This window comes from Carettochelys insculpta, chromosome 5, assembly GCF_033958435.1.
Source record: "Carettochelys insculpta isolate YL-2023 chromosome 5, ASM3395843v1, whole genome shotgun sequence".
NCBI lineage: Eukaryota > Metazoa > Chordata > Testudines > Carettochelyidae > Carettochelys > Carettochelys insculpta.
Genome location: NC_134141.1, coordinates 130,074,039 through 130,084,192, shown reverse-complemented (window position 1 = coordinate 130,084,192; position 10,154 = coordinate 130,074,039). Strand labels below are relative to the sequence as shown.

General features: G+C 44.7%; 1 protein-coding gene across 1 annotated transcript; it reads left to right on the top strand.

Annotated features, from left to right (window-relative positions):
* The first annotated feature begins 1,526 nt into the window (after window positions 1-1,526).
* Window positions 1,527-8,294, top strand: MRPL17 (mitochondrial ribosomal protein L17). Its single transcript, XM_074995952.1, has 3 exons — window positions 1,527-1,875; window positions 2,006-2,074; window positions 2,566-8,294. The coding sequence occupies exons 1-3, from the start codon at window positions 1,702-1,704 to the stop codon at window positions 2,860-2,862; spliced, it is 540 nt and encodes a 179-aa protein (XP_074852053.1). The 5' UTR covers window positions 1,527-1,701; the 3' UTR covers window positions 2,863-8,294.
* Window positions 8,295-10,154: the final 1,860 nt, after the last annotated feature.

Below are 10,154 nucleotides of genomic sequence, written 5' to 3'. Positions count from 1 at the left end.
GAAATTAGTCAATGCCATTTGCTATATTTTGTTTTTAAAATAATTGTTCTTAATTATTGGATTTCAAATTAAACCGTCTGCAGTTTCACATTTTGATTTCTGGTGGTACTTAAGAAGCCTGTCAACTTTATGGTAAAATATGGAGTAAAACCTGTTTACTATTTCGTTTTAAAACCTGGCTAGGTGGGAAAGGAGATGAGTCTGGCCTTTAATTGAGAAGGAACAGAGGCCTGGACCCTACAAAGGTGGTTCAGTGTCTGGTTGGCAGTCAGTTTCAAGGGGAGTGCCCCACGAATCAGTTCTAAGGCCTGTATTATTCAACATTTTTATTAATTACCAGGACGATGTAATGGATGCACCCTCAGCAAATCTGCAAATTACACTAAGCTAGAGGGTCAGGTAAGACACCTTGCAGGGTATGGATAAGGTTCAACCTGACCTAGTGATAGTGGTGGTAAAACAGCCGGAGGATCTCCTGGCAGTTCAGCTACTTTCCTGTCCACAGGAAAATGAGCAGAAAGACTGCCTGCTCTTCAACAGAGTTGCAGCCCTGTCGCTGACACTCCTAGGGGGCTATATCTTGAGACTCCACCCTCTTCCTCAATGGGAGGGGCAGGTAATAGAGAAAGGAGCAGAACATGGGCAGGTTTTCTGGCTGCTGCATCTCTCCTAGTTACCCCACAGCCCTGTTCTGCAGGACAAGCTATAGGTGACACAAGAGAAGGGGGGCAGCGAAAGTCACACGCCCTCAGTGCCACAGGTGGGAGGGACTCACCAGCTGCTGGTGGGAGACTAGGAAGTGTCTTCAAGAACCACAAGAAGTCCTGTGGCACTGAGGGCATGTGACTTTTGCTGCCCCCCTCCTCTTGTGTCACCTATAGCTTGTCCTGCAGAACAGGGCTGTGGGGGAACTAAGAGAGAAACAGCAGCCAGAAAAGCTGCCCATGTTGTGCTCCTTTCTCCTTATACTCTTTTTGGAGCATAAGCTTTTGTGGGCAAAGATGCACGTCACCAGATGCATGAGTCGGGGGGAGTATTTAAGGAGTGGGGTCCCAGTAAGAGGGAGGGCTGACAAGGTCTATTCATTCAGGGTGGAAATGGCCCATTATCAGTAGCATAGCTCAAGAGAAAGAAAAACTACTCAGATCACTCAGTGGGGATGTGGCCCATTGTCAGATTCTAATGTGGAGGTGTCTGATGCCCTCAGTGGAGGTTCGCCCCAGTCCTCCGCAGCCGGGCAACGGTCCCAGTTCACTCCGGCCCGTCGCTCGAGGAAGGGACGAAAAGTGGAGCGAGCTGGGGCCTTTGCGGCCCTTCCCCCGGGGGCTGCAGAAAGGTAGAAGCGGCAGCGCCCCCTTTCGCTCAGAACCTTCCTGTCAACGGCGGGGTAGGGTCCGGGGTGCCCCCTACGCCAGGTCCCCCTCGCCGTAGCTCGGAGCTTTACCCAGACTGCACTCCGGGACGTCCCAGCGCGCGGTCCCATGGCTCCGCCCCCAGGCAGACCGGACTCTGCCGCAGGGCGCCGGGAACCGTTTACTCTACCGGCGCTTAGGCATTCCAAGTCGAGCCTCCACAGCGGCTGCGACGCCGCAAACCCGGCCTTACCCGCCTCCAGCCCCGCCCCTAGCCCCAGTGACGCCCCAACCCAACCTGCAGAGTTCCGCTCGCTCAGGCACCTCTTCCGGTGGAAGTAAGAGAGGGATGCGACTGTCGGTGGCCGCCGCGATCGCCCATGGCCGCGTGCACCGGCGGTTCGGGCTCGGGCCGCGCTCGCGCCTCGACATGTTGCGGAACCTGGTGACTGCGCTAGTGCGGCACGAGCGCATCGAGACGTATTGGGCGCGCGCGGACGAGATGCAGTTCTACGCGGAGCGGGTAGGGGGGCGCGGGGGTCTAGATGCGGCTGATAGGCAGGACCGAGGCTCAGTCTTTGGCCGCTGAGGCTAAGGGGCTGGTCCGGCGGTGACCGTCCAGTCCCAGGCTGACGAGCCTTGCTTTTCTACAGCTGATCGACTACGCCAAGCGGGGAGACGCGGACGAGAAGGCCATGCGCATGGCTGACTTCTGGCTGACGGTGAGTAGCCAGGCAGCGCTCGCGGCATGCTGTCGAGCAGCTCAGCCAGGGCGGGAAGCGGCCCTGAGCCCCGAGAGACCGCGTTTGTAACGGGTGTGGACGGGAGGAGGAGCAGGCGTGGTGCTCCGAGTGTTTGGTCATGTTCTCGGGGAGGGGCAGTCTGAGTGCCCATGAAAGGTTTGCAGACCTGCGGAGGATAGAGGGGCTGCAGGCCTGACAATTGTGTAAGGTGCCAGTTGAGACCCAGGGCTGGGCATTGAGAGTAAAATGACTCATGATAAGTGCTGTGGTTCCTGAACATTTGTGCTGATGATCCCTTTTATAGTTAACACTTGTAAATGTTGGGGGCAAAGTGGAGCTTGGAGTGTAGGTTGACAGCTTGCAACCCCTCATGTAGTAATCTCAGGAGACTTGATGGGTGCCAGCCCTCAAGCTTGAGAACCCCTGCTCTAACGTGGATATATGTTCTCTTTGGTTCTTTCCTTTTCTAGGAAAAAGATCTTATCCATAAGCTGTTTAAACTGTTGGCACCACGTTTCCAGTCTCATTCTGGGAACTATACACGACTGCTTCAGATCCCCAATCGAGAAAACCTGGATCGGGCCAAGATGGCTGTGATTGAATACAAGGGGAATCCTTTCCCACCACTCACAGTTGTAGGCAGGGACAATGAAAAGACCTTACTCAATCAGCTTTTAAAAGGTTACCGTGAAGACATATTGAAGACCAGAGTTACCCAGGTCCCAGAGAAGGCACCAACCTCGCTGCACTCAGGGACTGCAGTGTAATACAACATTCTCTTTCCTCTCTGGGACTAGAGGGTAAGGGGTAATTATACACTGGGAAATGGAGGAGATTCCACTTCAGGAAAGAATCAGATCTTCAAATTTAAATACTTTCCTCATGTGAGAGCAGTGTGTTCACTTCCTAAAATATGCTTGCAGGTGTCCTAGTTTCTATTAAAAATTCCTGAGACTAGTCCTCTCCCTGAGATCTGGGTTTGATTTTGATCTTGTTCTGTAGGATTAGGCAGGAAGTATTCATTCAAGTCCCAGTTCTCTTTGTGGTGTAAGTGGAAGCCTGATTGGAGGAGTAAATGATGAGTAATCTGACCCTTGATAGGCTTTGCAAATAAATGCATCACTTCCAAAAAGGAAACTTCTTTGTTTGTCTGTGTGACAGCAAATATTGTACCAGACTCCTTGTTTAAGAAGGAACATTTCTTGAAACCCTAAATGTCTGAATCTTGGAATAACTATTCCTGGAACCTAGCTGAAGAGGCAGTTTGTGATTAGAACTAAGCAATGGATGGTATCTGGTCTCAGAGAGTCGTATAGCTTAGTAATAGTGACCACAATATAATTAGGAAGCCCATCACAATAGCATTTAATTTTGGAAATGATAACTTCGCAAAAATGAAGAAGCTCATTAAATAGAAATTGAAAAGTACGGTCACAAAAACGAAAAGTCTGCATGCTCCATGGAAATGTTTTGAAAACACCATAATAAAGGTTGAAATTATTATATACCCTAAATTAAAAAATGAAGTCTAAAAAAGTACCACTATAGCTAAACAAGTGTTAAAAGTCGTTAGAGGCAAAAAGCCATCCTTAAAAAAAATTGGAGATCAAATCCTATTGGGGATCATAGGAGCATAAACTCTGGCTAGTCAAGAGTAGAAGTATAGTTGGTCAAAGCAAAAGCAAATTGTTAGAGCAACTAGCAAAAAAACTCAAAACTAATAATTTTTTTTTTAGACTCAGAAGCAGGAAAATATTAGTGGGGCTATTGGACAATGAAGATGCTAAACGAGCACTCCAGAGAAGTCAAGGCTATTGTGGAGAAACTAAATGAATTCTTTGTATCAATCTTTATGGCAAAGGATGTGAGGGAGATTCTGACACATGAGCCCTTCATTTTAGAAGAGAAATTTTAGGAACTGTTCCAGATTACAATGTCAGTAGATGAGGTTTTGGAATAAATAGATAAACAGTCAGAAGTACCAGGACCAGATGGCATACACCCATGAGTTCTGATACTAATAACTGAGGTATCCATTTTATCATTTAAATCCATTTCTGTACCAGCTGACAAGAAGATAACTACTGGGATGCAAATTTTTAAAAAGGCTCCAGCTGTGATCCTGACAATTACAGGTTAGTAATCTTAATGGTACAAGGCAAACAAGTTGCAACTAATGAAGAACAGAATTATCTGATAAACAGAATTTGTTGGGGAAAATGTCAACATGGTTTTATAAAAAGGAATCATGCTTCAGCAATCTTTTAGAATTTTCTAAGGGAGTCCATAATTGTGGACAAGTGTGATCCAGTGGCTATAGTGTGGTTGAACTTTCAGAAAACCCTTGATTAGATGCCTCATTTTAGGCAAAATAAGCAATCGTAGGATAAAAGGAAAAAGTCCTCTGATAATCAATCAAACATCAGATAAAAGACAGGGGAAAAATGTAGGAATAAATGATCACTTTTCATAATCATCATCATCAACTGTGGGCTCAGCACCTGTTGGTGTCTGATGCCTCTCTCACTATTCCTTTCCATCTTTCCCTGTCCAGTGTGGAGTGGCTTAATTTCTGTAGACTAGTTCCACACCAATCTACTATATCATCTCTCCATTCTCTGTGGGGTCCGACTCTCCTATTCGAACCGTCCATTATGCCGAATACCAGGGTCTTGATTTTTCATTTGTTATTCATTCTGCAAATATGCCCAAATAGTTGTAGGTTTCATTTTATAATCTTCTGCAGCAGGTTCTCTTTTGGCTCTATCTTTCTATATAATTCCTCATTGGTGACCTTCTGCATCCATCCTATTCTCAGAATCTTTCCATAATAACTCCTCTCAAACGCTAATATTCTTTTCAAGTCTTTCGTTCTTACCCATGTCTTACGTCCATACAACATGCTGCTGAATGCTTTTCAGAATGGAGAGAGGTAAATAGTGGTTTGTCCCCAGCCCGGGATCTTTACTCGGACCAACTCTGTTCAATATATTCATAAAATTATCTGAATAAGAGCAAAGAGTTAGATGGCAAAATTTACAGACAATATGAAATTACTCTGGATAATTAAGTTGAGCAGACTGAAAAGTTACAAAGGGATCTCACAAACTGGGAAATGCAATTCAGAGTTGATAAATGGAAAGCAATGCACTTGGGAAAACATCTCAACTATACGTACAAAATAATGGAGGCTGAGATCTTGGAGTCACTGTGTTTCTCTGAAAACACCACCTCATTGTAGAGCAGCAGGCAGAAAACGCTAACAATGCTAGCAAGCATTATGGTTGCAACAGATAAGACAATAAATATGCCACTATGTAACACCCATTGCTGCACTGGTCAGTCCCATATCAAAGATTAGAACTCAAAAAGGTTATTGAGAAGGGTGAGAAATTTTTTTTCAGAGGAGTAATCATGTTTGTTTCAGCATAAACAATGAGTTCCATGGCATGTTAAAGATTAACAATTGTATTAGAGCTTAAGATTTCATGGGCTGGATTAAGTGTGTGGAAAAACTTTCCATACAAGGAGAAACTAATATAATTGGAACTTTTCAACTTGGAAGAGATATGACTAAGAGGGGATGTGCTAGAAGGCTAGATCATGACTCATGGAGAAGGCAAATCAAGGCGTGTTTACTCTTTCACATAATAAAAAATTGGTTACCTAAAGAAATTAATAGACAGTAGGTTTTAAGAACATAAGAACAGCCATACTGGGTCAGACCATAGGTCCATCAAGTCCAGTGTCCTGTCTTGTGACAGTGGCCAATGCCAGTTGCCCCAGAGGGAATGATCAGAACAGGTAATCATCAAGTGATCAATTCCCTGTTGCCCATTTCCAGCCTCTTGCAAACAGAGGCCAGGGTCTTGGTCTTCACAATATTCTCTGGCAGGGAGTTCCACGGTTAACCGTGCATTGTGTGAAAAAATATTTCCTCTTATTTATTTTAAACCTGCTGCTTATTAATTTCACTTGGTGACCCCTAGTTCTTGTGTTGTGAGAAGGAGTAAATAACAATTCCTTATTTACTTTCTCTGCACTAGTCATGATTTTATGTACCTCTATCATATCCCCTGCTTCAATCATCTTTTTTCCAAGCTAAAAAGTCCCAGTCTTATTAATCTCTCCTCATATAGCAGATGTTCCAGACCCTTAATTGTTTTTGTTGCCTTTTTCTGAACCTTTTCCAATTCCAATGTATCTTTTTTGAGATGCGGCGACCACATCTGCACACAGTATTCCAGATGTGGACATACCATGGATTTATATAAAGGTAATATGACACTTTTTGTCTTATTATCTATTCCTTTTTTAATGCTTCCCAGAAGAATAGGAAATATATCTTCACACAATGCACTGTCAAACCATGGAACTCCCTGCCAAGAGGATGTTGTGAAGGCCATAATTGTAACGTGGTTCAAAAACTAACTGTAACTTCCCTGATATGTCCACTAGTGGCCACTGTTGTCAGATGCTACCAGCGTGGTGCTCTGCTCTCCAGTGTTGGTATCACTCGGCTGCGTGCGTGTGTTCCCTCTGTGCGCTGCTCCAGCTCTGCAGATAGCTGACACAGCACACCCAAAGAGAACCCCCAATGACCACAGAATCTAGTAAGGTGCAAAGGCACGTCGGCCAGGTTTATTGCCGTATTGGACACAATAGTAGTTCCCTGTAGACTTCTTAGTCTAAGTCAGGGCATACTACAAATATGCACCCACAATCAATGGACTCGGCTGAGTCAGTGGCAGGACTTTCCACTGCCCCCTCGGCCGGACCCGGACCACACCCCAGGAGTACATTCTTATACACAGGTACAAACAATTTACACATCACTCCTGACGTATTGAGGTACAACCCTTCTACGTAGTCAGGTGCCACCTCTCACCTTGTACATGTTGGTTCAAACAAAACAAATCTATCCATCATATTACCCTTTTGCCCCTGTCATTGGGATGGGTCGGCCTGGTCTTTCTTTTCTGTGGAATGTTCCAGGGTAGGGTGTTCTGGTACAATGTTCATACTTCAATATGCTAGGTAGATATGTTTATGCAACATCAACCCTCTTCTTGCCAACTTCTGTGAGCAATGCATTCCTTTAGCTCACAGCTGAACTTTGCTTTCTGTTAGCAAAGTCTTGACCATTACTTTAGTTCAGGCCTAAGGCCTCATACTGGGCCTGTACTTACTAGAGCCACTGTAGTAAGTTGAGTACCTAATACATAAAGCTGTGTATTACAGGCCTGGTGTAAGGCCTAAGCACAATGGCCAAGACTTTGCCTAGATATGGCAACATTATACTGAGAGAAAAAGGCAGGCTCTGCTAACAGAATCTGGTACAAACAGGGCTCAATCATAGAATTGTAGGTTTGGAAGAGACCATGGGAGGTTGCCAAGTCCAACTCCCTCCTGAAAGCAGGAACAATCCCAACCAAATTATCCCAGCCAGATCTTTGTCAAGGCAGGATTTAGCTTCACCACCTTCCTAGTGAAAGATTTTTCTAGTCTCCAGTTTAGACCTCCCCCACTGCAACTTGAAACCACTGCTCCTCATTCTGTTATCTGTCACCACTGAAACCAGCTCTCCCCATCCTTTTTAGGACTCCCCTTCAGGTACGTGAAGGCTGATATCAAATTCCCCTTCACTCGTCTGTAGATAAATAAACCTCTCCTCACAAGTCATGTGCTCCAACTTCCTAATCATTTTGTTTTCCAGTGGTACCACATCCTTTCTGTAAGGGTGTGTGTCACAATTAGATGCACTACTCCAGTTGTAGCCTCACCAGTGCCAAATAAAGGGGAATAATCACTTCCCTAGATCATCTGGCTAATTACAGCTCTCCCTCCTCTCCCTCCCCTATTTTTGAATTGCATTGGGTCACCAAGTCTTCCTGAATTGTCAAAATGGGTCCCCACCTGGAAAAGATTGGGAACTGCTGCTCTAGACTCTTCCTGGGGATTCTCTCTAGGCTCATGGATCCCACCCAGTGACCAGTTTTCCCTGTAAACCAGGAATTCCCAAACTATGTGTCACCATTAAATTTGTTAAGGGTCACCAGCTGGGCAGCTCCCAACTGCATGTGGCTGTTAAAGAAGCCATTTGCAGTTTCTTAACACTGCTGCCTCAGATACCTATCACTAGAGATAGCTGCTGGAGATGGCACCTGTCTCTGTCACTAGAGATAGCAAAATAAAAAAAGCAGTCCAGTAGAACTTTAAAGACTAACAAAATAATTTATTAGGTGGTGAGCTTTCACGGGATAGACCCACTTCTTCAGACCATAGCCATACCAGAACAGACTCAATATTTAAGGCACAGAGAACCAAAAATAGTTATCAAGGTTGACTGGTTTGAGGAAGTGGATCTATCCCACAAAAGCTCACCACCTAATAAATCATTTTGTTAGTCTTTAAAGTGCTACTGGACTGCTTTTTTATTTTAATAGTATATAGACTAACACGGCTATCTCTCTGTTACTTTTCAACATGCTAGAGATAGCAATTATCTTATGCCTAGGTGCTGAAAGCTTAACACGTGAGTTAATTGGTTTTAAGACTGTTACCTGCTGGGAGCAGTAGAGCTGATGGAGCTGCCCAGCCTAGCAGCACCTGTGAAGAGGCTGCAAGAGGAGGGGGAATGTCTAAGGCTGGGGCAGTTTAGGGCTGTGGGGGATCTAAGGCTGGGTGAAGTGTGAGGCTGCAGGGGGAGTTTCTAAGGCTGGGGGCCGTGTGGGGCTGCTGAGGGATGTCTAAGACTTGGGGGGCAGTTTGGGGTTGCTGAGGGGGGTCTAACACTGGGGGCAGGGGTGGGGGTGGAGGTGGCTTGGGGCTGTTTTGTGTTCAACCCCTCGAACATTTTAAAAAGTTGCTATGTGGCCCCCAGTAGAAAAAAAAGGTTGAATACCTGTCTTATGTGTTACAAAAACAGCTTCCATTTCTTTCATATTGTAGTGATCCCAGGTGAGCCACTTAATAGGCTCTGACATTAATTTCCCCCCTCATCTTCTCTCTTCCCCCTTTTGCACCCCCTTCTCTTCTATGTAGCTGATTTCTCAGTTTTCATTTTGTTGTTTTTGAGTACCCCCCTGGCCTCTGAGTGCGGGGTTTAAGCCGGGGCTGGCGGGGGAGCAGTTTGAGGATGAGTCTTTCCCCCACCACAATTCAGATTAAGTATAATAATAAAATAATAACCTATAATAAATGGTGTTGTTATTTTATTAATGTATTTTCCCTATTTATGGAATAACTATTAATATATAAACATGAAGGAGCACAGTATTACATTCTTGCCTCGGGTGCAAAATTAGCTAGTTACGGCACCGCTTCCCTCCCACCGTCCCCGTTTTTTAATTGCCCCGGGTCACCAAATCTTCCTGAATTGTCAAAATGTGTCCCCATCTGGAAAAGACTGAGAACCATTGGGCTAAATGGATCATTAGTCTGATCCCATATGGCCATTTTTCTGTTATTTGTTGGTTGGATGTCACCTCCCTCTCTCACGGGTGCATGTTTCTGTTCCCTAACGTGATGGCTCAATGCTCAGATTTATAGTGTTCTATGCAATTGTGCAATGGGTGATTGACTAGCTTTTCATATACAAGGTATTCTTGCACTTTATTAGAAATTGAAATAATCAGTATGCAGCCTCTTAGTTCTGTAAACTCTTACCGTCTTTTTCATCTTTAGGCTAGCTTGTTTTAGAAACAAATCAAAATGTCACATAGAGGAGATTAATTCCACAATTAAACATAATAATGGGGGTGGGATTGGCATTCATGTTCCAAACAGAAAGGCAGTTTGGGCACACTGACTGTCATTGGTAAGAGTAGAGAGTGATGCTTAGACCTTGGTGGATCAGAAGCCAAATTAACAATCAACATTACCTGAAAAAGCCAGAGTAATGTGAAACATTGTTTTATTTACTATAGTTCTATTCATATTTAAATTATGAGAGGAAATATTTAGCTTACATTTCATAGCGAGTAAGTTAATAAGGGCAAGTTACCTTAAACAACACAGTAAAAGCATTTTACTGCAATGCAGCGGCTGGTCCAGTGCT

Excerpts from the sequence above, each read along its gene's own strand:
- MRPL17 (XM_074995952.1), top strand. The coding sequence starts at position 1,702 with ATGCGACTGTCGGTGGCCGCCGCGATCGCCCATGGCCGCGTGCACCGG. Across the intron at positions 1,876-2,005 it reads TGCAGTTCTACGCGGAGCGG|CTGATCGACTACGCCAAGCG; the intron begins GTAGGGGGGCGC and ends GCTTTTCTACAG. Across the intron at positions 2,075-2,565 it reads TGGCTGACTTCTGGCTGACG|GAAAAAGATCTTATCCATAA; the intron begins GTGAGTAGCCAG and ends TTCCTTTTCTAG.